The following is a 27076-nucleotide window of genomic DNA, read 5'->3' as shown; positions in this document are numbered from 1 at the left end:
AACATTTCCCTGGTATCCTTTTGCTATTTGTGCTCATAGATCCTGGCCTTATTGTATTTAATGTAGGTTTTTGGAACAGGATGGTGAAGATTTAGCTACTGGCTTGGCACTGATTGACCTGGGTCAGAGTATAGATATGAAACTTTTCCCTAAAGGAACTGCATTTACAGGAAAGTGTGAAACATCTGGTTTTCAGTGCCCTGAGATGCTCAGTAACAAGCCATGGAACTACCAGGTATGGAAAGAATGCAAGAGGTTTGAAAGCATTTTCTGTATTACCTTACCAGACTTTCAAAATGAGTTTAGAGCTCTGGGTCCTTTGAACTGGTCTCTTGGGCATTGAAGGAGAAGTGGAATGTAAGGCTGAAGAGGAAGAACTAATTCTACTTTCGAAGAGTCTTCCTCTCTTAGGAGAGATTCTGTTAACAGCAGAAAAGCAAAGACATTCTGTGAGAAAGTTTCAGAGTTTTCAACAAAGTAGAATGTTTGTTAGCAAGTAAAGAAGATGCTGCTAATTAGGATAACATGTAAAGGTTTTGAGCCTAAGCTGCCCAGTTTCCAGCTAACAGCTGTGGCTTCCAAAAGACCATGAATGATAAAGGGGGCACAGAGAGTTACCACCAGTAAGACTTCAGGTAGATGAATGCTGATCTGGGAGTAGATTGTAGATAGTTTGCTATACTACATATTTGGACTATGCTAGAAAGTACTTTTCTATAATGAACACATCACACAGAGGCATTGATGTGCAGTTATACAATAACCACCAGAGTCTCAGGGGATGGAATTGGAGGAATTGCCAAGCTGAGAGATTATTGTGTTTTCACCAAGTGAAAGGATAGAGGACTTGAGGAGGATATTATTTAAATGAAGATAGAGCTTCCCAAAGGGTTACCTCAGCTCAGAGGCAGTAGTGTTTTGTGTTCAGAGAAGCTTCACTGAAAACTTGGACAGGCACTCAGTGAAGCAAATCATTGGATTTCAGAATTGTGTAAATGTAAAAGTCTGTGATTATTGAGTTTTTAAGTTCGAGACATATTCCCATATACTTACACGCAAGTTACTGTTTACATTGCACATGTTTTCGTCATAGATTGATTACTATGGAGTTGCTGCAACAATATACTGTATGCTCTTTGGAACTTACATGAAAATAAAAAATGAAGGAGGAGTCTGGAAACCTGAAAGTCTTTTTAGAAGGTAGGTTACTGGCATTAGTGTTACAATAAAAAAAAACAACAACAGCAAAATAGTTGAATTTACCTAGCCAGAAAATGAGCTTGGGCAGTGTGGTAATAGCATAGTCCTGACATTAGACACTATGCAAATCTGGCATTCAGTGCCTCATGAAACCATTGAAAGCCCCTGGCCATATGGGTTAGCATCCTGTTCTTGACTGTTTCCTTTACTGTAAGTGAAGTTAATGTTGGTGAGCTCTGGGGTTTTGTTTGCTTGTTTCTTGTTTATGTAAATATAAATGATGATAATTCTCCTTTGTTCAAATCTTATAAGCAAAGAAAGTAATATAGGTGAAGCTGTTTTGTAAATTATAAATAGAATGAGGTAACTTCTGTTACAAGACAAGGTCTCAAGCTCCAGCCCTATGTGACTTTGGTTTATAAGATACTTAAAGGTTAATGTTTGGTTTGGAGCTTATGTCAACATTGTTCCTAAAAATAACAATCTGTAAACATACCACTGGCGGTATTGAATTGAAGCTGATTATTCTATGCATGCATATTTCCATATATCATTAACTTTTCTAAGATTATGAAAATGTATTCATTAAAAAGTCCTCATATGTTAGCTTAATGGAATTTTACATGTTGATTCATTCTTGAGAAAATTTAGGCTGAGGTTCCCCTCATTCTCCCCACCCACTATCAAAGCAGTAAAGGGAAAGTGTAGGAGTGAACCCCACAAAGCTATCCGCCCATGAGGGCGGAGACAAGTAAATTAGCACAGGTAGATATAAAAGGAAGTGAAAGAAAAAGGACTCTCTCTTTCTCTGGAAGACCAGCCAGTGCTCTTAACCTTTGAGCCATCTCTCCAGCCTCCTGGTGGCTTCAAGTGATGAGATTTTCTTTCCTTACTTTTATATCTACCTGTGCTAATTTACTTGTCTCCGCCCTCATGGGTGGATAGCTTTGTGGGGTTCGCTCCTACAGGAAAGAGTTTGCATAATTTTATACACATCATGTACAGTAGATTCAGAACCCAAAAGAAACTTACAACAGTTGTTTTTATTCTGTACAGAGCCATCAAATTCAGCAAGTACTTTATTTGCTTTATTGTTTCCCTTGCTTGTTATCAAAGAACCAGAAGGTTCAGAAGGTTTCCATCTATTACCAATAGCATAGAAAAAAGCCCAAAGCTTCCTTCTTAGTTTCCATCTAGAATGACATTTTAATTTGTTCTGCTTTCTCTCCAGGGCTTTCTCTCCCTGTTTTGAAGTTTTTTCAATTAACTTTAACCACTATAAGTGGCAAGGACCTTTAAGTGTGAGCTCTATACTAAAAAGTGTAGCCTATCTGTCCAGATGTTTTGCCATATATGCAGTTAGGCTTATCAGAACCAAGTAACTGTATCATCAGATTCTGACAGTGTGGTGTACACAGGAAGTCAAAAGAAGATAGATTTTCTTTAAAAGATGATCCTTCTACTGAAGAACTGTTGCTAAAAGATTTTTTCAAATCATGTTTTTAGAACAAGGTAGATTTAGACATTTAGATTTTTAATTCCTCCTGTTTGTGATGGATTCTTGGTTTGCTAAGATACAAATGGGTGAGAGCTGTTCTTTTAACATGTCCACACCTGTGTAAAATAGATGCAGGAACAGATTGCTGTGGATGTTGAAGGTTGCATGTTTTTCATTGTGATATTTTGTCTTATTAGGCTTCCTCATTTGGAAATGTGGGAGGAATTCTTTCACATCATGTTGAATATCCCGGATTGTCATCATCTTCCATCTTTGGATTTGTTGAGACAAAAGATGAAGACAGTATTTGAACAAGAATATTCCACCAAGATTAAGACCCTGCGTAATAGGCTAATTGTGCTACTCTCAGAATATAAGCGGATGAGAAAATAAAATATGGATTTGAACCTTATCCAAAAAACACTTTGTAAATTTAAACTCCCTCCTACTTTGAATCCTATTTTTTTCACACTTTTATTTATGTATGTTAAAAAATAAAGCCCATAAGATATACCCATGTGACCTAGTTGTTATAAATACTCTAACAAAATTGGCAAAGTAAGGAGACCCATATGAAGCAGACTAATCAGTTGGACTGCTCTTTGTGTACAAGTTTTCATTAAGAATGATTCAACTTTAAATGCTTTCTAGAAACCACCTTTCTAATACGAACCTATTTAAGTCCAAAGTAGACCAAAAGTACTTAAAATTCACCTTTAATTAGCATAGGTAGGGTTAGGTTTCATTATGGCACTTTCAGACAAAATTTGTTTTTGTTGCTATTTCTTCCCCATCCTTCTGATCCCTTTATATAACACACCTTCCCCATTGCTTACCTTCTGCTTTCATGTTTCATCTGTCCATGTCCCTTCCTCCTACCTCAACATCTTTCTTTCTTTCTCAAGGTCTCTTTAGTTTCATAGCCTACAGTTACTGTTGACCCCACTTAAATATGCATATAAACATTTTAAGTTAGGGTCTGCATATTGGAGAAAGCACGTTTTGTATCTTTCTGACTCTGAATTACTTAGTCTTTCTAACTCCATCTATTTTCATACAAATTTCATGATGTAAATGTGAATAGAATTCCCTTCTGTATGATACCACATTCTCATTACACATCCATCAGTTGATAGACACCTAGGCTGGTTCCATTTCCTTGCTATTGTGAATAGAGGGGCAATCAATATGGATGTTTGGATTTATCTGGTAGACGATAGAATCCTTTGTATACCCAGGAGTGGGATAGCTAGGTCATAAACAGTTGTGTTTTCACTTTTTTGAGAGACTGCCGCACTGATTGCCACAATGGCCATAAGAGGATACGTTTCAAACAGCTTAGAATAAAGGATTATTATTCCACATCCTCACTAGCATTTTTTGTCTCTTCCTAGTGATAGCTGTTCTGATGAGGGTGAGTAGTTTTGGGTGACATTTCCCTCATAGCTAAGAATATTGAATACTCTTGAGTATTTAAAGGCCATTGTTTCTTCTGGGAATGTTCACTTAAGCCCATTTATTGACTGGCAAATTGTGTGAGAGAGCATTTGGTGTTTACTGTTCTTTGAATATCATTTTTACCCCTGTCTGGAATATAGCTGGGAAAGTTTCCCCCCATTGTGTAAACTGCTCTTCACTCTGCTGAAGTTTCCTTTTCTATGCTAATGGAGTTCTATTCAGAGAGTTTTTGTCTATGTCCATGTTTTGTTGTTGTTGTTCTTTTGGTTTTGCTTTGCTTTGCTTTTGGTTTAGGATAGGGCCTCCTTGAGTAGCCCTGTCTGACACGGAGCTCATAGAGAACCTCCTGCCTCTGCCTCCCAAATGCTGGGAGTATCTGCAACTCGCTTCCATGGTGGTTATGCCAGGGTCCACAAGGCCTTGTTCCTGTGTCATTACCACATCAGGCTTTTCACTTGTTGGTTTGGCACTAAATAGTATTCCCCTGTAGTCTTAATTTGCATTTCTCTTATAGACTAGGCCAAATATGTCCACTTTTTGGGGGGGGTGGCTAGGCATGTGGTCTTTTTTAGTGAAGCCTATTTGTCCATTTTCTATATGTCCTCTTTTATTTTGTAAGATTTGTATATAACTCAAATTATTCATCCCAAATTGGCATAAGTCTTTAGTATAAAGATTTCTGCTTCTGTGAAGAAGTTAGAATTTATGGTCTTAAATGGCCTTTGACTTTTATGTCTTAAAATGTTATCCTCAATTGAAAAAGTACCCTCTATTTTCTTCTTTTCTTTTTGTTTTTTGTTTGTTCGTTTTGTTATTTTTAGAGACAGGGTTTCTCTGTGTAGCCTTGGCTATCCTGGAACTCACTTTGTAGACCAGGCTGGCCTCAAACTCACAGAGATCCACCTGCCTCTGCCTCCCAAGTGCTGAGATTAAAGGCGTGTGCCACCACCGCCCGGTTCCTCTATATTTTTTTCAAAAACTAGTACTAATTTAAATATTTAGGACTATATTTCCTTTTTTAAATCAGCCCCTCCACCATGCTGTGTTTTCTTAGCTGGTAATTTGAATATTATGAAACCTGTTGCTTTCAGTTGACTCTTCGAAGTTTCCCTATGACTATCTCTTTGTTCTTGTTTTTTGGGGGGATTTGTTGCTTTCTGTTTTGGTTTTTGGGTTTTTATTTTTTTCAAAACAGGATTTCTCTGTGTTGCCCTAGCTGGCCTGGAATTCAGAGATCCACCTGCCTCTGCCACCCAAGTACTGGGATTAAAGGTGTGCGCCACCACCTGGCACCATATTACTATTTTATGAAAGCAGTATGTATCATTCCCACTTTTTCTGTGCCTTTGTGTTAACAGTTACTACCTTGAAAATGATGTTAAATAACGGTGGAGTGCTACTGACGTTCTTCTGTTTCAGTGGAAACCCTTTCAGTGTTTATCTGTTAAACTTCATGATACTCTCTTGATATGGCTGCTTTAAATTATGTTAATATCTATTGACACTTTTCTTTTTCTTGCCCAAATTTACATCTGTATACTAACCCTCTGTTAATGACATACAATTGCTTTCATACTTGCCTTGCTATAAAAAGGTAAGTGCATGTGCACAGGGGGAAATCCCAAATAGGTATTTATTTTGAAAACAGAAACCACTCTGTCCTGTATCAGTCAATGCAATGATTCAAATGTGTGCTTTCTTAGGGCCTATAGAAAAGTCTTCCCCCATCTTACTGTAACTTGCCTTGATTTATGACTCTCTTTGTTCTGTAAAACTATAAAACTTGATGAAACTGCTTCCACGTTGGAACATGGAGTTTGGCCTAAATCTGTGTTCCCAGGCCATGGTCACTCATAATGACTCAAGAATAAACTCTTACTTCAAGATGAGAGCTGTGGTTATTGCATTGACATTCGCTGGTTACATATTGGTATGATAATGTGTACTGCGATAAACAAAATGCATTATTAAAGGCAATTTCGTCTACATGCATTCATTTAAAATGTATTAAAGTTTTTCTCTATTCATTTATTACTTCAAAATCAAGTTACCAGAAAACTTAATCAGCTGCTAAGAAAAAACGAACAGGAGTAAATGGCACCAACTCATCTATGATGCAAAGCAATGTCCTACTAATGTCAAACAACAAATGTGGAAGAAATGTGGAGCCTATCCATATGTCAAGTCAGTCTTGCAGCATAGTGAGACCCTGTACTGGTCAGTTTCCCCTGAGACAAGAGCCTCAGGGCGCTGCGCCTTTGCCTCACGCATGCTCCCAGCGGTCCTGGGCGAGCACTGCCCTATTTGATCCTTGTGCCATTCCGTAGTCTACTCTCCATACCGGGTGGTTGCAATGGCGGACGTGTCTGAGAGGACACTTCAGGTTTCCGTGCTAGTGGCTTTCGCCTCTGGAGTAGTCCTGGGCTGGCAGGCAAATCGGCTGCGGAGACGTTACCTGGACTGGAGGAAACGGAGGCTGCAAGACAAACTGGCGACGACTCAGAAGAAGCTGGACCTGGCCTGAGCGCGCGCCGCGGCGCGAGCCCGCCGGGTCCTCACTCCTCAAGTCCCACGCGACCCGGAATGGGTGAGCCACGCGATCACACGCCCGGGGGAGTCTCGGGTCGCATTTGCACTGCTTGCAGGAACGTGGCTTGCTCCTAGACCTCAGAGAGAAAATAGATTATCTTCTCTAATGAAGTGTTACAATTCAGTTTGCTGAGGGTGTTTAATGGGAATGCTTTACCACGTGCGATGCAGTTGCACCTTAACATTTAACTTCAAAATGGAGACTACTGGACAGAAAAGAGAGAGAGAGAGAGAGAGAGAGAGAGAGAGAGAGAGAGAGAGAGAGAGAGAGAGAGAGAGACCCCAACCCCCACATTCATTTTGAATAGGTCCACGAGTAGTGCTGTAGCTTTGATGTTTTTGCAAACTCCATTTCTAAGTCTTTAAGTTGTTGGCTGCCAGATAGAGTACAAAAAGTGAGTGTCAGGAGCCTTGCGTTTCATCAGCGCATTAGTTTTCTTACTGTTCGTGGTTTACCGTCACAGTACAGTAATTTGAAGTTAAAGATTGTGTGTCACTGATTTTTTTTTTTCTGTCTTTCAACAGCTTTATCGAAGATAGATATAAAGCACTGGAAAGAAATCGTTTCTTCTTGCACTTTATGAATCTATTTTTAAAATAAAAAAATGTAAATATCTTTGAGTCTTCCCTCATCACAAAGGAAAGGAATATTTTGCCTACCATTGAGTTTGCTGCAGCAAGACATCTGGATCCTGAAAGCAGAGGTCTTCTTATGCAATCGTTCACATCCTTGGGACAGCCTGGAGGCAGATTTCATCCAGGGACCATTGTGGGTCCTTTTTCTAGATGTAGTCAGAAAAGACAGGTGCTGTGGCAAATGCCTGAAGTAAACAGATATTTGCACTTTGAAGAATGAAAGTTTACTGCAAATGCTGAGTGTAAAAATTCCTTATGTGTTAACTTGGAAATGTACTTGTGAAAGAGAAACCTTTGAGTAGAGCTTAAAGATAAATACCAGTCATATCAAGCAACCAAGTCCCTGGTTATCTGTAGGATACATTTCTGACACACTGTCCCCATTTTTCAGAAAATCAGTTTTGTGTCTCAGCCCCATTTAACATAAGAAAATTCAGAAAGTTCATTCTTCTGCCCATTTTCCTAGGATTATTGTGCCCTATTATTTCTAATTTGGTCTTCTTTAGTGAATTCCATCAAGGGCTGAAATGTTGGTTCTTAGAGCTCCATCCTGTTTAGTTGGCTGAAACTTTCCAGTCAGCATCCCTCAACTTAGCTGAGGCTCTTTGAGGTAGAGTAAGTAGGATTTTTTGCCTGTGGGTGGTGGCGGTGTACATCTGTCAGCTTCAGGTGCCCGCCTCTATTGCTCTCCACCTTTTCTTTCTCTTCATGTATGTGTTGTGTGTACCTGCATGTATGTATGTTCACAGTGTGTGAGTGCATGTGTGATTATATATGTAGTGTAGGCCCAGAGTTTGTCATAGGAACTGCCACTCTGCTTGGCACTTACATGGGTTCTGGGAATCCAAACTCTAGTTACTTTTGCAGCAGGCACTTTACCCATGGACCCACCCACCCTTCCTTTTTTTTTTTCAGGACAGGGTCCCTCACTGAAGCTGGGAATTTATATTTGGCTGGTCTGGTTTACCTGTTTCCAACCCCAAGACCCTGATCCTCAGCACTTGTGTTGCACACTGTTTCTGTCGCACCTCAGGTTTTTACATGGATGCTGGGTGTTTGATGCCAGATCTTCATGTGTGTGCAGTGGGCATTTTCCTAATTGAGCTTGAAGGAACTTAGCCAGCCCAAGCATGGCAAATATGACTGGCAGGCCCTGCCCTTCTCCCCCATTCCCACTTCCTTGCTAAAAAACGATTAGCTTGTATTCCTAAAGCTAGCCACCAAGTTCTATTCCCTTGTTTAGCCTCTTCCTCCTAAGGCTGACTATCAAGGGCCAGCAATCAAAAGTTCCCTTTAACATAACAATTAAAATTAAAGACCTCATCCCAACATGGTGTTTCCCCTTTATAAAGTGCCATTGCCTATGGTCCACGCCTGTCTCCTCTCTAACCAGAGGCAGTCCTTTGTCCCTAGTGTTGTAGTGTCCCATTCCATACCCTTCTTCCCCCACAGACAAATGGCCCTTCCTCTTCCTCTGAGAACTTTGTCTTGGGGTATCATGTCCCTTTAGGGCCATCTCTACAGCCCCAGGGTAGGGGAAGTTTTCTTAGTCAACATCCCTCATTGAGGTTTAGTTGGGGTAGGTTTCTTGAAGCACATTTTGTCCCAAACTGAAAATGTGGGATTAAACTGAGTTGTCACTGGACCAGCTCTACCTCTGGGTCTGTTCCTAGAAGACTTGGCAGTTTTGGTGGTTTTTGTTTTAAATTTTATCTGTATGAGTTTTGTCCGAGTGCAGCCTGTGTACCGTATGCATGGCTGGTACCCGCAGAGGCTGTAAGATAGTGTCCCTGGAAAACAAGCTGCCACGTGGATGCTTGGGATTGGACCTGGGTCCTGGGCAAGAGCAGCCCATGCTCTTAACCACTGAGCTGTCTTTGGCCCTCGTCACTGCTTACCTGCAGGTTCTCTCGTCCTCCTTTAATGTGCCGCCTCTAAACATGTTGGTGTCCTTACCATACTAGTCTTGCTGTCTACTCTACCTGTCGGTGTTTTATGTCCTGTGTGTCCCTAGCCTTGTAGTGAACCATTCCCCTTTGACATCATTGTGTCAACGTTTCTTTTCCTCCTCTCCCACACTGGAAAAGTCTTCCATGGAAACAGTAGTCTGTATCGTAGTCAAATTGGAATCAGTAAATTGAGAGCCAGAGTCACAATAACAATCAGATACCTTGGGAATGACACTGTCAACTGTTGAACTTGGTTCATCACCACTCCTAAACCCAGGGTTGGTGTAGTGGCATTTGGGAACTGGATTTAGAGGACTGAGTCTCCCTCGGGGGAAATACTACCACCTTTCCCGAGAGTGATCAAAAATATCTATTTGCCCATAGGCTTGCCGCACAAGACAGAATCGCCGCCTTCCTAGAATTCAGGGTGGACTACATAAAAACTTTGGAGACATTTCAGCAATACCCCAAAAGGCAAGAGTTTAAAAACGCCTCTTGGCCAAGTATGATGGCAAACGCCTTTAATTCCAACACTAGGGAGGCAGAGAGACAGGAGGATATCTGTTGAATGCAGGGCTATGGCTATACAGTAAATAATAATAAAACCGCCCATAGGGTGACACTGTGCAGCCAAACTGCGAGTCCCACAAAAGCTCTCGTAGCTAAGGAGTTTACCATGCTTAAACTATTTTAAAGATTCGTTTCGCGGAACAGGTGTCGGAAAGCTGCATAGAACAGAGCACTGCAAGGTTCGAGGTCGTGATAGTGACGAGATGTGCAGTCTGGGGACTCCGAGTTTACGTCCCCATCCTAGGAACCTAGAGCAGTTGTTCTTAGGCCGTTTAGCGAATCCCCTGGCGTTGGGTGGCGGCGCCCGCTGATAGCGTCATCTTGCTGAGCTCCCGCTTTGGTTTCCCTGGCAACCGGCGCGGTCCCGCCGGCGGCTGCTAGGCCGATGCTCGCCCGGCGGCCGCGGGACCCGCTGCAGGCGCTCAGGCGCCGCGGGCAGGAGCTTAAGCTGCAGGTAGGTGCATAGGAGGGGACCCCACATCCCAGCCCCTCGCCAGGACCCGAGCGCTGGGCGGTAGCGTTCTAACCTCGGCCCCGCGCCGTAGACAAACCTCCAGAAAGCCTTGCAGGTCAGCTAACACCTCAGTCCTCACCCCTCTTACCCCTCCCCCGGTCTAAACTAGCCAGATGCACCTCAGTCCTGTGCCACTCCTTTGAAAGTCATCGCTTTCTCAAAGTCAAGTGTAACAGAATAGTGTTAATACCTGAGATCCGATAAACGAGCCAAGAACAGGAGATTAGTACTTTAAGTTAATTTCATAGGTAATCAAACACCTACAAAAGAGGTAAGATCGTAGAGATTTTAAGTCATAATACTCAGTGCTGGGGAAGACTCGATGAAATAGGTGATGCCCTGGTGTATAACCTACATTTCTGAACAGCAGTTTGACAAGATATAGCAATCATTGATCCTTCTAGGCTGGTTGATTACATTCTCAGCAATCTCACATTTGTAATAATTTGAAATTGTGACAGAGATGGATATATAAATATGTTCACCACATTTTTGCTTATAATAGAAAAACTGGATATGAATAATGATCAGTATTAGGGGGTGGATAAACTAATCCATGGATGGATTATTGTAATACCGGGCTTCTCAGTTCTTGTTTTGGAGGAAAGGATTTTGTGACAGGACACAAAGCTTAAACAGAGGTTTATATAGCAAAACAAAGCTCCCAAAAGACTAGAGTGGGCTGCAGGGGCTGGAGAGCTCAGCCTGGGGTTCTCCCATTGTATATTTTAAACAAGTTTTAATCGATATTGATGATATGAGTGGCATATCCATGACCTTCTTTCTCTCCAAAATCATGGTTGACTGGACTGTCATTTTAGGGTATTTCTGATGATGATCCTCTGGAAATGTATGGTGGAGGGGAATATCAGAATTACAATGTAGGCAATATAATGGCTCTTCTGAGAACACAGCATTTTGCTATGGTATGTGTGTGACAACTGAGATAGTGTCCTGGCCTCCATGGTTGTCTTATAACAGGAACAATCTAACTGCAGCTTCAAGAGTGTTTAACCACAAAGGGGCATTCTGACTGTCGGGAGACACAGCTTCCAAACATGGCTGCAGTTTTCCTTGGTGATATCATCTAGTTCCTTACCTACCTAGTATTGTCTGATGGAATCTGATAGTGCTGAGGAGATTTTGGCTAGATCTTTTGGTGTTTGGGGGTAAGTATGTGTGATAAAATATCAAGTTAGCCAAAGAATGTAAGGATCTAGGGAGATGGATGGCCCAGTGGCTGAGAACACTGGCTACTCTTCCAGAGGCCCCTAGCATAGTTCCTGGCACACACATACATGGTGACTCACAGCTGTCTAACACCTGAGGAGCTGATGCCTGATTCAGGCATACACATACATGCTGGCAAAACACTCCTACACACATAAAATAAATACATGTGAATGGAAAAAGAATGTAAAATGGAACACTCTCTACTTGGTGCCATTTGTTTTGTATATTATACATAAAATATGTAGAAGAAAGCAGGGCAGGATAGTATGTAGGGCAAACTGCTAATGGTTGTTTGCCTTTATATATATTTTTCAAGACACTGTTTTAAAACAAACCATCTTAGAAGCCTGGTGTCGCCTCCTTAGAGAAAAAAAGGGGATACAATAGTAAGTAGAGGGATATCACATGATCACCTTAACCAAGATGGTGGTGAAGTTACATGGCATGTTCCCATCCAGAGGAAGTCACCAGGATGGCTGCAAGCCATGTGGTATTCGAAGTCGAGTCCATTAGGGCTCTTTTTCTAAACAAGAGTTTAGAAAAAAAATTTCCTAAAATACTACCTTTTCCCTAAACACAAGTTGAAGCCATGTTACATACATGGTATGCTATAGCAAATCAAGATTGTCTAAACATCCTTTTAAAATCACAGTCAATTAACTTAGAATTTCTAAAATACAGAAAGGAGAATTGCCTGTTTCAGTTCTACAGGAAACTTGGAGTGGATGTGGGACACGGGCAAAAAACAGGTGTCAGTATTCAGTCACTTGGAGCAGCGTCTAAGTCTCGAAATGACCAAACATGCCTGGATTCCAGGGTTAAGAATCCACAGGCCCAGTCAGGCTGAGTCAGGGCGAGACAGACAGTGAAAAGAAAAGACTGCTTGAGAGAAACAGGTGGTCCTGCCTGGCCCTCAAAGCCCAGGGCCAGGGAATATATGAGAGCCAGGGAGGCTTGGCCATGGGTGGGCTTGAGCAACTGGTAGACTCCGATTTCCTGACTTGGGTTTCAGGACCGTTATGTTAGGTTATGTAAAGCAGTTGTAAAGAGATGGAAGATGGAAAGATAGGCTTGGACTGATCAGGCGGGACTATGTTTATTCATAGCTAGGGGGCATCTTTGTCACCCATGTATACAGAAGATGATGACATGGGTCCTTATCGAGATAGAAATGACTTCCCCAGACTACACGGGAAGCTGAGTCTTTCGGCAGGAACTATAGGTTACTATTTTCAGGGTTATTTGATCTGGAGACAAATTGGCTCAGGAGCCCTGCTTTTTAAATTATCTATCTGTCTGTCTGTCTATCTATCTATCTATCTATCTATCTATCTATCTATCTATCTATCTATCTGTGTGTACTATTTAAATTATATATCTGATTTAAATTATATACATATTTGAGATTATAATTACCCCTCCACTTTCTCCCCATCCTCCCAAGTACCCCCACCACCCACCTCCTCTACCCCCATTCTTTCTTTCTTTGCCTCTTTTTCTTTAATCATTGTTATGTCTGTGTGTGTGTTCCTAAATATATAAATATCGCCTACGTAGCCTGTATAGTGTTACTTGCATGTGTATATTTTCAGAGCTGACCATTTGGTATTAGATGGTTTTTGTGTGCTCTTCTCTGGGGACAGCTTCTCCAGCTCTCAGCATCCCTTGGTTGTCTGTAGTTCTTTGTAGTTCTAGGGTTGAGGCCTCTGAGCTTTAGCCTTTCTCATTAGCATGTCTATTGGTGTCCTCTGGATGTTCAGGTCTTGTTTTGGCAGCCATATTGGTGAGATTTCATCAGTGTAGGAGACAGTCTAACAGCAAATTCCCTGTTCCTCTGGTTTCTGCAATCTCTCTGTGTGGTAGAGGTATCAGCTGGGACTGGGCTTCAGCACTCTTCATTCTGATCTGTTGTGGTTTTCTGCAATGGTCTTTTGGCTGTAATAAAGAGTCCAGGGCGAGGAACCCTTTATCACTGTGTCTGGAAAAGAATTTATTGATAGTGTTGGCTGTTAGTTTTTGCTTGTTCCCATAGGGACACCTGAAGGGAAAGCCCAGAATAGATTTCCAACTCAGTGTCCACAGAACAAGGAATCAACTATCATTTGGGCCATGCCTTTGATGGTTGGCTCTGCCACTGGGGTGAATTTTAATAGCACTGTGCTGGGCACCTAACACCAAGAATGAAGAGGAAGCTAGGGCGATTTTGTGTCTCCCCTCCCCAACACTGCCTTTTCCTTACACTCTGCAGAAAAATCAAAGAACTTGGGCGTCTTCATGGGATCTTAACAAAGGTAAAGATGGTGCTTGCTTGCACAATGCTGTCAAGAGAAAGTCCTGGTACAGTCAAGACATGAGCCTTACTTGGCAGTAAGGAATAAACCGAGGCATACAATATGAACTACTTCAAAAGTACAGGGCGCAGTGGGAAAATGAATGGGCAGGTTCATCTCAGGAGAAATGGAGTGGAGATTTATTAGGAAGGAAATAGTCACTTTTTCAGGGCAGTTTACTCAGTCTTGATAAGGTTTGGGTTATAAAATGTATGCATCTGTTAAAGTTCAGTAAGTGTGTGCTTCAGATTTGTGCTTCTTCACATGAGAATTTTACGTTAAGCAGTGAACTTCAGCTAGTGAGGCCAATAGTATAATACAATTAGTGTTTTGGTGACTTGAAAAGAAAAAAACTGGATAGATTAAAACAAACAGGTATAATAAGATGTCAATAGAATCCAGGTAGTGGTATTTGCTGTAAAATTCTACTTTGTTGTATGCCCATGTTCAGAACTGCTCACTATATATTGGAGGAAAAGACTAGTAAAATTCTGTTTCCTAAGGCTATACAGTAATTAACATGATGTCTTAAATTGTCTCCATTTGTTGTAGGTTGATAGTTTGGTTACTGAAAGCCAACTGACAAGTGCTCTGGAACCGAGCAAAAGGAGAGATATTTACCAAAGGTAACGTGTGCTGCTCATGCGCTGTCCAGGGGCTGCACTTCTATTTCAGCGGTGCTGTTTAGATAGTTAACAGGGAGGCTCAGTCCCACTCCAACTCTTTTCCTTTCCCCCAAAATAAAGTAATAATGGAGAACAATGTGGAAGTAACAGTGGGTAAACATTTCAAAAATATATGTTTGAAAAAGTCACTTTCAACGGGTCTGTATTGGAATGGAGAAGGTAAGGTCGGAATTGTGTTAGGAAGAGGGAAGCCTGCTTACATCTTGTTCTCTGTGCTAAGCCTCATACTCAATACTGTGCACACTTTCTTCATTCATTTTCACAATAACACTGTGAGATACCTGTTAACATGAATGAGAAAATCAAATTAGACGTTGAAGTAGGAAAACAATACAAATGTTTTACAGCTCCTGAGAAATATGAATTCTGTGAAGGGAGAAAAGGTGCTTCGTGTGATGAGCCTAGAATTTGCATGTAGTGACGTAGTGCAGATCTAGAAGAACCACACCACACTGACAGTGAGGACTTGATGTCCTCATGGCAGTAACTGTAAAAACTGCGTGGAGTGAACCTCAGCAGCCTAGACTGATCTGAGGAGCCCAGATTTGGTGATCTGGTAACAAATCTCTAAAAGTCATTTGTCTTTGCTTGACATAGTGACTTCATGTGACAAACTGCATTCTAGGTGAACAGTGCCTAGAATGTTTTAATAAAAATAATTGTCGATTTCTGAAAATAGAGAACTGACTTATACTTTATCTTTTAAAAAATTTAGATGTATCCAGTTAAAACAGGCAGTAGATGAAAATAAAAATGCTCTTCAAAAATTAAACAAGGTAAGTATGATAATCACAGAGCTCTCCTTTTATACAAACACTTTAAGTGGAAGTCAATTTTAGTTGGGAAGCTCCTGGGTTTGCATTAGAGAGGAAGTCTAACCAGTCAGCTCTGAATTGCTGTTCTAGTTCACTTCTGTTGCTATGATAGACACTGTGACCAAAACCAACTTCCAGGAGAAAAGTTATTTAACTCATGGGTAACAGTCCATCATCAAGAAGCCAGGACAGGAGCTCTAGGCAGGAACTTGGAGGCAGAAACAGAGGCCACAGAGAAATACTGGAGATGGATTTTTCTTTGGGCTGTCAGCTTGCAAACAGTGACCTGGAGACTTATTATTAGTTATGAAATCTCAGCCTATAGCTTAGGCTTGTCCCACTATCTCTTATAACTTAAATTAGCCTGCTTTTATTAATGTATGTTTTACCATGTGGCTTTTTACCTTTCTTTCATTATGTATCTCTGACTTGTTCTGCATCTCCTATGTGCTTAGACTCTCTGCCTGGAAGTCCCACCTATTCTCCCTGATTAGCTATTGGCCATTTAGCTTTTTATTAAACCAATCACAGTGACACATCTTTACACAGTATATTCAAATATATTGGAACATTTTTCCCTTTTTGTCTAAATGAAAAGGAATGGTTTTAACTCTAACAGAGTAAAACTATATACAATAAGAACAATTGTCAGGTAAGAATTACATTTACAATGTCCAGTCCATTTGTAGTTGGTAATTTCAGAGAAAACACTCTATTATCTACCCTATCTTAATGAGTCCAAAGTTTTACACCTAAACCACTTTTTCTCATAACTTGTATTGCCATCCTAAAACTGTATTTTTAGACCTCAGAAACATTTTCTTAGACAATTTGTCTCAACCTTATACGCTTTATACCTCTTTTGTGAGTTTCTTTTGTGAATTTGGTAACTAGGAAAACTGGAGTCTTCAACTCAGCAAAGACCCCAGAAGAATATAATATTACCTTAATAAACAGGAAGTGTTGATCAAATAACTTCCAAAAACTACAGAAAAAACAGAAACATCTGTCTGCCTGGAGACTCACCCAAGGTTCCTCTGTATTATTGGGGCATCCATCTTTGGCCTACAGGCCTAGAATATCTGACAGACTTTTCTGTGAAGCAAGAATTCTGAAGGACTATCCCACCTTGTATTGTCAAAGTTCAACAATACTTTTCCTTTGTGTCCTGATTGTCCAGTTTGTACCAAATACTGTCAGCAGTCAAGGTAAGAACAATCTCTTTGTCCAGTGGCTAACTTTGCCACAGTGAAAGCAGACTCCATGTGGAGGTTCTTTGATGCCTAATATCTTCTCTGAATAAATTGGTGCTGCCAGTAGCAGATGTGTCTCATTGCATGAAGGGCCTTAGGTTATTAAAACATCTTAAATGCCATATTCTATAGGTCTCTGAAGTGTCTGAAGACTATATAACTAAATATATGTTTAACCTTGAAAACATATCTGACATGACTACAAGTTTGATTATTACAGATGACTAATACTAACCTTTATTTCTTAATTATACATTACATTTTTAAATGAGCTGCATAGGTATAATATCTTAAACAAGAGTAGTAGCATATATACATTGTAACAAAAATAATATTAAATTTGTATCAATATACAAAAATATCTTAAACAAGAGTAGAAACATATATAGATTATGTTCTAACAAAAACAGCCTTAAATTTGTAGAAATATACAAAAATACCTTAAAGAAGAGTAGGAATATATTTAGAGTATCTTCTAACAAAAATAACCTTAAATTTGTATCAATATACAAAAATTCATACCAATCTAAAATATTTGAGATTAATAGTCATTTTTTTAGTTTAAAGTAGATTCAATAATCTATCCTTTTATCCTATCATTCCTATATCCCTCTTTTTCTTTTCAGAAAGAGATACTTGAATTCAACCTCCCTTGTTTAGTTTCCTTCCTTACTATGACCAGTAACAATTGGCAACCAGCTGCCCTAAATGATGACAAATATTCATAACCCACCAGATGAACAAATATTTATCCACTCCACCTCTTGGGAATGTGAGCAGTTCTCTAGAATAGTTCCTGTTGTTTGGGGGTGATGGCATCTTTAGGGGACCCTGAGACAATTGGGATAATGAAGTCCTGGGAGAGCTAGCTATATTATTTTTTGTTTAGCCTCTGTGTGATGGGAAAGTGTAGAGCTTATCTGAAGTCTTGACTGGATAGTCTGCAAGGCTGGACCATCTCAGCCAGCAGATTTGAAGTTGTTCTGGATGAAGAATTTTGAGAAAACTAACAGAGGCATTCTGAGAGGCTGGATCAAATGAACTACTTGTCTTCATTGGTATCTGGTCCTTCTTTTTTCCTGAAAACACATACACTTTTTAAAAGTAACATATATGTCTGCATTAAAACAAGTATGGAATGTGTGGTATGTACAAGTCAGTTAAAGATGATTGTTTGTTCTATGTTTGAGCAGGTAAAAGGCATCTGTTAACTTTATAAGTTTGTTTGGACTACATAACCAAACCTCTGTCCTGCCATATGAAAGGATGGCGTGTAATAAGTCATAAGGACTCTGTAGCCAACAAGATTTATGATGTCTCATCAAGTGTGAGAGCTGTTCCCACATAGAAGGATCAGCATATATGTCATCTGTCCTGTAGTCTTTCTGAGCTTTTTCCCTCATATCTGTGACCAAGATCCTCAGGAGGTCTCCTCCTCTGATCATATCTGATCTTTATTAATTTTGAAGAGAACCATAACTTTTTGTTTCCTGTGGAAACAAAGGCATAACCTCTCCTCCAACGCAACATATATTTTTACTTTCATTTTAAGGTTAAGACATTCTTAAATTTGTAGGTTGGTCTAATTTAGCAGTTTTCATAATCAATGTCTCTCAGCAGCTATTGATTTTTATACATTAGCTTTTAAAAAATTAAAAAACAAAGCACTATACAGGATCTAGACACCCTGTGTATTTCCCATCTTTATGTGGCTTATTCCTTTTATATTACTTTACTTTCTTTATATATTTAAACTATTTTTCTATGACTGTCTATACCCATTTCCTTTTTTTATTTTCTTACTCCCAAAATCTGTTTCATACTGACTATACAAGATCTGTATAGTCTTTTTTTAGGAAACAAGAAAACCCAAAAATGTTTGAGTTGTATAATTTTATTTTTCATTTGGTTTGAATACCAAGTCAATCAACAACTCTTTATTCTCCCAGGTAAATACAATCTTGTCTTACAGCATTTATTGGAGTTTTGTTGTTACTCATTTATTTGTTTATTGAGGTTGTTTGTTTGTTTTTTGAGATATGTTCTCACTATATAATTCTGACTGTCCTGGAACTCATTATATAGACCAGGGTGGCTTCAAATTCAGAGATCCACCTGCCTCTGTCTCCTGAGTGCTGGGATTAAAGGTGTGCACCACAACACCTGGCTTCTTTTATTTATTTTTTTAAAAAAGCTTTTTATGTGTAAGAATGTGTGCCTGCCTGGTTGTATGTGATGCTTGTGTCTGCTGTGCCCTTGGGGACTAGAAGAGGTCATTGGATGCCTTGACACTGGAATCATAGGCAGTTGTGAGCTGTCACATGGGTGCTGAGCATCAACCCTGTTTCTTCTGATAGAGCAGTGAGCGCTCTTAACCACTGAGCTGTCTCTCTACCCTCTTGCTGTCCTTTTAAATGAAATTTATTTAGGGAACCTGGGGTTGACTTTCCAATGAAACAGGTCCCTATGTTCTTACAGGCTGATGAATCTGCACCTGTCGGGAACTATGAGCAGAGGAAGGAGGAGGAGTACAGTCTTCTGGAGAAGCTGACCTCTCTACTGCAGGAGCTTGCTGTGGGCGTCAGCAAGAAGGACACACTCGAGTGAGTGTCCTCCATCCTTCAGGCCTGTGTCGCCGTCTTCTGTGTTTGGTTAGGGATAGAGACATATGGCAGCTCAAACAACAGTGCAGGCAGTTCATGGATATGTGTTGTGGATTTCACAATGTGAGCGGTGCAAAGAGGCATCATTGTCTCTGCCCTCGGTGTTGTAAGTTTTAAAAGCACATGAGAGAGAAAGATGCCATGTGACAGAGCTCACGTGGAGGGGTTTGTTATTAGGGGAAAAGTAGAGAGGAGATGGGGAAGACTGGCCTCTGGAGACAGGAGCAGCCGGCGAGAGAGAGGCAAAGAGAAAAGGAGAGAAAGGGAAAAAGATGGGAGGCGGGCAGGGCTATTTTAAAGTGGAATGTAGTAAATGTGCACACGTGGCTCTTAGTGGCTGCAGCTGAGGGCGTGTCCTGTCAGAACCTCAAGGGCAGATGCCTGAATGCTAACACTCGGACTGTATTCTAACTGGGGCAATAGATTAGAGATCTGAAAAGCTAAGTAAACCTGTGTTAGAAAATACACATGTTGCCTTTAAAGTGAGTTTTGATGCAAACGAGGGAAGTGATTTAGATTGTCTATTTCATAGAACTTAAATTGAAACATTGAAAGCAAAAACATGCAGTTTCTTTTTGTTCTTGCTGGAAAGAACATTAATAATAGTTTTTACAAATTATAGAACCTTGTTTATACCTCCTGGGTATAAACAAACCCAGTTGTGGAGAGAATAAAAAATTATTGAGGCTCTTCAAATGTTATTCCTCAACTGTATGTTGTTTGAAATTTTGGAATTACATTAAAATTCAATAACAAAAAAGGAGAAATCACCAATGTTTGCAAATTAAACTCTTGATTAAAACTCATGAATCAAAGTAAATATTGCAGTGACAATTAGAACATATTGCAAATAAAGAAGGAATTTGATTTGAGTTACAGCCAAAATAGTGCTTAGGGGGAAATGTGTAACTTTGAATGAGTAATTTGGAAAGAAAATTGAAAATCAATTATTAGAGCTTCTAACTTAAAAAGCCAAAGAAGAAAGGAACCACATAAACCCAAGAAAGGAAACAAAGCAATGAAAATGAGAACAGATAAGCAATGGATCAGATCAACAAAGACAGAAGTCTTGGTTTATTTTTTGTTGTATTTTGAGAAATAATTACAGCTCTTTCTGAGCATGGTGGCATATGTCTACACTTGGGAGGCCAAGGTTAGAGGATTGTGAGTGGCCAAGCACTGGGATTGTAGCATAAATATGTGTGTGTGTGTGTGTGTGTGTGTGTGTGTGTGTGTGTGTGTGTGTGTAGACAGACAGACAGACAGACAGACAAGCATATAAGACCAACTAACCTAACCCAAGATTATTCAAGGAAGAATGAGTAGAGGCAGAATTTAAACACAGTGCCCATGATATGAGTACTGTATAAAGATGATTGAGCAGTGTGTGCAGGGATGACTCCAGGGTTTGAATACAGTCTCATGCCTCAGTTTCTCCCTCACCCTCAGTCCTTCTGGCCCCCTGAGCTCAGCTCCATGGTGGAAACAGTCATCTACACTCTTCTACTGCTTCTTTTCCCTTCCAGCTCCAAATAGGAGCAGCTTTTGTCCATACAAGCTTTCTTCACTCACTCTGTGTCTGGGTGTGACTTCAAGTATCCTATTGATAGAATTCTTTTTCATAGAAATGAGGCACACAGTGACAAAGAGGAAGATGACTTGACTGAAGAAGACGAAGAAGAAACAGAAGAAACTGGTGGAGAGGAAGAAGAATCAGAAGGAGATGAGGAAGAAAAGCAGGAACAAGCCTCCCCCAAACAAGCAGAAATTGTTAAGTACTTTGCTCTCGGGGACTTCGCTGCTCAGCAGGCCGGGGACCTGACATTTAAGGTAAGTCGTTAGTCTGCTTTTTAGCCAGGGTAAGTGTATCCCTGACAGTAAGAAAATTACAGAGAGCTGTTGGTGTGCTTGTGTCACAGTCCTGAGAGCTGTCTTGCACACTTGTGTCACAGTCCTGAGAGCTGTCGGTGTGTTTGTACCACAGTCCTGAGAGCTGTGTGTGCACACTTGTGTCACAGTCCTGAGAGCTGTCTTGCACACTTGTGTCACAGTCCTGAGAGCTGTCGGTGTGTTTGTACCACAGTCCTGAGAGCTGTGTGTGCACACTTGTGTCACAGTCCTGAGAGCTGTGTGTGCACACTTGTGCCACAGTCCTGAGAGCTGTGTGTGCACACTTGTGTCACAATCCTGAGAGTAAACCTTTCTTTAGAAAAATAGCCATAACTTACAAGTAGCACTAATTGGAGGTTCTCTTATTAAACTTTCCCCTTCTAAAGATTTTTTGAAAGTAGCTATAGTTTGGTAACTCCTAATTAAGGCTACATTTTTTAAAATATGTATGCATGAAGTCACTCAACTCAGGCAGAGCCTGTAGCTTGAAGCAATAGGCATGCTTCCTGTTGTCAGAGGCAATTCTTCAGGAGCCTGGCATTGTGCACGCCTTTATTCCCAGCACCCAGGAGACAGAGGCAGGCAGATCTCTGTGAGTTCAAGGCCAGCCTGGTCTACAAAATGAGTTCCAAGACAGTCAGGGCTATTACACAGAGAAACCCTGTCTCTAAAAAAATAAGAAGCAACCAAACAAAAATGGAAAAATGGATATATATATATATATGTATACATATATATATATATTTAACATGGTCTCACTGTATATCTCTGACTGGCTCGGAACTCAGAATATAGACCAGGTTGACCTCAAACTCAAGAGACCACCTGCCTATGCCTCCTCAGTGCTGTGATTAAAGGTGTGCACTACCAAATCTGGCTGGTAGATTATATTTTTATGTATGAATAAATGCCATTCAAAATATGAATTGGGATATATTAGGCAAATACTATTTTCACCTCAACGTAGGGTTTAATCTTAATTTCACAGAACTGATTTTTGTTAATGAGTCACATGCCACATCTGGAATATGTCCAAAGAGAGATTCACAAATCTGGTGTTTCCTATGTAATAATCACAGTGTTGGCATAAGTATGATGCCTTATAAAAAGATAGTGAGGGGCTGGAGAGATAACTCAGCAGTTAAGAACATCTGCTGCTCTTAGAGAGGACACAGATTTGGTTTCCAGCTCCCACATTATGGCCCACAACCACCTGTTACTCCAGTTCCAGGAGATACAAATACAAAGCCCTTTCTCACTTCCACGGGCAGCCGGTGCTAATGTGGTACACGGACACTCATGCAGGCAAAACATTCACACACACACACACACACACTAATGAAGAGGTGCTTCTCATTTGAATATAAACTCTGTGTGTGTGTGAGCGTGTGAGCGTGTGTGTGTGTGTGTGTGAATGTTTTGCATTGGCTCATTTATAGTCACATAGAGTCAGTAACACAATATTATTGAATTTATTTTTAAATGAGGCTAATTAATAAAGCTTATTTTACTTTTATAGAAACTTATTTTAAAGCATTTTTAATGAAATATTGTTCATGGTTATTGGCTTCCTGTTCAGTTTCTACTTTGTTTTTATTTAAGAAAGGGGACATTCTCCATATAATTGAAAAAAAGCCTGATGGTTGGTGGCTGGCTAAGGACGCTGAAGGAAATGAGGGTCTCATTCCCAGAACCTACTTGGAGGTTAGTCCTGGTCATTTATGCATTTCCTGCTACAAAGCAATCCCATTTGATGGTAATGAGACATGGAGCTGTGCTTTTGAATTGTCAGCAAGTGAATGGTTTCAGATAGAGAACTGGCTTTAGTTTTGAAGAGATGGTAAGTAGGGGAAGTGTGCATTAACCGCCTGCCTCCTGGGACATGAATGTGAGCTCTGGAACATTCCCATCATGAAGATGCTGTGAGGATTAGTGCTGTTTTCAGGTACCACCCACCTTAGTTTTGAGACTGGGTTGCCAAGTAGACCACCAAGTGTGTGTGGGGGGGGGTCCTGCCTGTCTCCGCCTCCCCAGTGTCAGTGATCATTATTGCAGTCCAAATTTCTTTCAGCACTAAAATGAAAAGTTGGAGAACAAGCAGCCGCTGTGGTGATAACCCACACAACCACCTTTGGATTTATTTCACCAATTTGTCATTCACTGATAGTGTATTCTTGTATGTTTGACAGTGCTGGCTGTAGTCATCAAAACCAATCTCGTGCCCAAAGCTGACACTGGTTATCTTCAGTGAGGTCACTCCTACTCTACATACAGAGGCAGGGTCTCTCACCGACTCCAGAGCTCACCAAGTCTAGCCGGTATAACTAGCCAGCTTTCTCTGGTGAACCCATATACCTGTGACTTTTTCCAGAGAAAAAAAACAAAAACAATCTCATTATTGTTTTGTTTGCATTTATTATAGCCCTTGTTTCCTACTAATATCATTCCTTATAACAGCTGTAATAATATTATTAATAAGGGCGTTAACCTTCAGACATAAGTGTTTGGTATTTTTGTTAGATAAATCTGTCAGTCTTTTCACTTATGAATTTGGTTTTATATTTGAAACTATTTCTGAAAAGGACTTTTTTTTGAGACAGGGTTTCTCTGTGTAGCTTTGGAACCTGTCCTGGAACTCACTCTGTAGACCAGGCTGGCCTAGAACTCCCAGAGATCCACCTGCCTCTGCCTCCCCAGTGCTGGAATTAAAGTCATGCTCCACCACTACCTGGCTGAAAAGTGCTTTCTTATTCCAAGATTATCTTCTTCCAGCACTTTTACTGATTCTTTTTCCATTTTTAAATTAAATTCCGTCTAGCATAAACAGATATGTGATTTATTTTTATTAAACTTGTCTCCTTTTTTTTCCCCTCTTGGACAGGATTTTGCTGTGGAGCCCAGGCTAGCCTAGAACTCATGATCCTCCTGACTCGGGTTCCCAAGTTTTGGAATTACCATGCCTGTCATTTTTTTCAAATAGTGAAATTGGCAAACACGTGTTACAAGATTTCCCCATCACATATAAATCTTCCTTAAAATACTGGCATTTTTGTTGGCTGATTTTGTATTGACTGAAAAACACTTTGTATGTCCACAATTTTCCAGCCCTATGATAAAAACGACAAGCAAGACTCGAGTGAAGAAGGCAGCAAGGAGGGCAGTGAAGAGGACGTGGAGGTGGTGGACGAAACTGCAAACGGAGCCGAAGTAAAGCAGAGGTACGGAGTGGGGGAGAGGGCATCGGGGTAGCTTAGAGGAGCCTGTGCGTGCGTGCGTGTCTGTGTGCGTGCACGCACGAGTGTGTGTGTGTGCATGTGTGTGTGTGCGTGTCTGTGTGTGTGCATGCACGAGTGTGTGTGTGCATGCGTGCGTGTCTGTGCGTGCACGCACGAGTGTGTGTGTGCGTGCGTGTCTGTGTGTGTACGCACGAGTGTGTGTGTGTGCATGCGTGTGTGTCTGTGTGTGTGTGTGTATGCGTGTGTGTGTATAGGCAAAGGGGAACCTTGCATATTATTCCTCAGAAGCCATGCACCTTGCTTTTTGATACTGGGTCTCTCTGAGACCAGGGGCTTGCTAGTCAGGCTAGGCTGGGTGAACAGTGAGCCCCGGACACCTTACTGTCTCCACCTCCCTAACTCTGAGATTACAAGGCATATGCTTGGCTTTCTGTCAGCTCTGGGGGTTTGAACACACATCCTCATACTTGCATGGAAAACATTGTACCAAGTAAACCATCTTCAGCCCCAGAAATTTACTTTACTTTTACTATCATAAATAATTCAGCACTTTCTTGAAATGGAGGCATGTGTTGCTACTTTAATTTTGTAATGATTTTTAGGGCATTTAGTACTAGCGTGGCTTCCTCTGAGAAGACAACTGTTTAGTTTGTTCTTTTGACTGCATGGTAGGAATAGGTGTAACTGGTCCCTCACTGGCCTTGGTCCCTGGATGACCTTACTCCTTTGTCTCCCTAGAACCGATTCCCACTGGAGTGCTGTCCGTAAAGCTATCTCAGAGGTTGGTGTCTCCTGTCTTGTGCTTTGTGCCTAATAATATTGATGTGATTGACAAGATACATTTGGTTTGTTACTCAGAGACTGGAGGACGGCAGAGGTCATAGTAGGTATACAGAGTGTAAGGCATATCTTCTACCCTAGTGGCCCATGATCCAAAGATCATGTATCAGTGGCTCCTTCCTATGTGATATGATTTGAGAGCTTGGGGTTATCCTGAGTTTCCACATGAATCGTCTATCATTTTGGGAAAACTGATATTAAAGTTCAGCTATTTGAAAAACACATAAAAAAAGACATCAGAGTAAGAAATTACCCGTAATTCTGTCACCCAGAAATTATATAACACAATGAAAATCCTTCCTTTCAATCCCATAAACCATCCCTACTAACAGTGTGGTAAGTCTCCTTCCTGACTCTTTACTCTCTTCCTTAGTTATGGTCATGCTTGTGTGAGTGGGTGGGCAGATGTCCCATACACAGAACATCCACTGACTCTAACGTGTGTGACCATTTGTTCAGTGGCATGTGCTGTGGAACTGGACAGGAGTGGGGACATTTTGGTGCAGGATGCACTTGAAGCATCTGGCACAGAACCCAGAGCTCTGTACACAAGTCACCATAAGGGTCAAAGTCATTACAGAGACCAGGGTTCATGATGACTGTCACCCTCTAGGAATTGGGGTTTACACTGCAATATTTCTTACCTCAGAGTCTATGTTTTGTATTTTCATCTTTTGGGTTATAGTTACAATGGTGTTGAGACAAGGAAAGGAATAGAAACAAGTCTATTTCATTTTCCTCTCTTCAGCAGATAAACACTATTGATGTACTAGCCACAATGGGAGCTATTCCTGCAGGGTTTCGGCCTTCCACGCTCTCCCAGCTGCTGGATGAAGGTAACATGGGGCTTTCAGCCTCTGTACTCTTGTAGTTAAGCAGTCAATATTGAAATTTAATTTTTCTGTCTTTGTCAAAACAAGTTGATGATACTAAATCTACCCCCATTGTGTATGTGTGTGTGTGTATGTGTGTGTGTGTGTGTGTGTGTGTTTGCGTGTACCTGAACACTATGTATCTTCCTAAATTGTTCCCTACCGTATTTTTTGAGGCAAGGCTACTCACTCAGTGTTCCTAGACTTGCTAGCCAGCAAGCCCCAGGGATCCCCCATTCTGCCCTCCAGCACAGGGACCATGGGTGTATACCACTTTACTACACCTAGCTCTTGCCTGGGTTCTGAGGCATAGAACTAGGTCCTTATGCTCACATGGCAAGTGCTTTACTGACTGAGCCATCTCCCCAGCCCTGAATCCCACTTTCTTGAGTATTCATCTTTTCCTTGTCCTCCCTGTGGCATTAAGGAATACCAGGCTGTGTGTGGTGCTCTGGGTTCCAGCCCCTTTCCTTGTTTCACAAACACAATTTCTGCTGTGGGGTTTGAAAGAAAGCGGCCCCCAAAGGGAATGGCACTATCAGGAGGTGTGGCTTTGTTGGAGAAAGCATGTCACTGTGGAGCTGGGCTTTGAGGTTTCATATATACTCAAGCTATGCCCAGTGAGACAGACCACTTCCTGTTGCCTGCTGGTCAAGATGTAGTATGCTCAGCTCCCTCTCCAGCACCACGTCTTCCTGCATGCTGCCATGCTTCCCACCATGATGATAATGGACTAAAGCTCTGAAAACGTGGGCCACCCCAGTAAATGTTTTTCCTTTATTAGAGCTGCCATGGTGTGTAGCTTTCCACAGCAACAGAAACCCTAAACAGGTGCCCTTTCCTT

The 27076-nt window shown here is 41.0% G+C and overlaps 3 protein-coding genes across 8 annotated transcripts in view; all 3 read left to right on the top strand.

The window, feature by feature from the left end:
- The window catches only part of Bub1 (BUB1 mitotic checkpoint serine/threonine kinase), a 32623-nt gene extending 29412 nt beyond the window's left edge, over window positions 1-3211 (top strand). The window contains exons 23-25 of the mRNA XM_040746262.1: window positions 67-235; window positions 1094-1200; window positions 2896-3211. Of these exons, the coding sequence (XP_040602196.1) occupies window positions 67-235; window positions 1094-1200; window positions 2896-3091 (472 nt within the window). The 3' untranslated portion in view covers window positions 3092-3211. The remainder of the gene's footprint in view (window positions 1-66; window positions 236-1093; window positions 1201-2895) is intronic.
- A 3256-nt stretch (window positions 3212-6467) lies between these two features.
- Mtln (mitoregulin) lies at window positions 6468-7361 on the top strand. The gene is made up of 2 exons (XM_040746261.1): window positions 6468-6743; window positions 7271-7361. The coding sequence occupies exon 1, from the start codon at window positions 6510-6512 to the stop codon at window positions 6678-6680; it is 171 nt and encodes a 56-aa protein (XP_040602195.1). The 5' UTR covers window positions 6468-6509; the 3' UTR covers window positions 6681-6743; window positions 7271-7361.
- Window positions 7362-10238: 2877 nt separating this feature from the next.
- Nphp1 (nephrocystin 1) overlaps window positions 10239-27076 on the top strand; it is a 43881-nt gene continuing 27043 nt past the window's right edge. For 2 of the 6 annotated variants that reach the window (XM_013112417.3, XM_013112416.3), the window contains exons 1-9: window positions 10239-10354; window positions 14530-14603; window positions 15379-15439; window positions 19210-19334; window positions 21020-21224; window positions 22887-22988; window positions 24390-24502; window positions 25259-25301; window positions 26112-26196. In XM_013112417.3, the coding sequence (XP_012967871.1) occupies window positions 10286-10354; window positions 14530-14603; window positions 15379-15439; window positions 19210-19334; window positions 21020-21224; window positions 22887-22988; window positions 24390-24502; window positions 25259-25301; window positions 26112-26196 (877 nt within the window). In that variant the 5' untranslated portion in view covers window positions 10239-10285. Of the gene's footprint in view, window positions 10355-13812; window positions 13939-14529; window positions 14604-15378; window positions 15440-19209; window positions 19335-21019; window positions 21225-22886; window positions 22989-24389; window positions 24503-25258; window positions 25302-26108; window positions 26197-27076 lie in introns of those variants that run through there. The other 4 variants (XM_005068596.4, XM_013112415.3, XM_040746260.1 and 1 more) reach the window with 3 other exon arrangements.

Source organism: Mesocricetus auratus, unplaced genomic scaffold, assembly GCF_017639785.1.
Source record: "Mesocricetus auratus isolate SY011 unplaced genomic scaffold, BCM_Maur_2.0 Super-Scaffold_100004, whole genome shotgun sequence".
Classification (NCBI taxonomy): Eukaryota; Metazoa; Chordata; class Mammalia; order Rodentia; family Cricetidae; genus Mesocricetus; species Mesocricetus auratus.
Note: the sequence above shows the minus strand (reverse complement) of the source record. Positions and strands in the feature narration are given on the sequence as shown.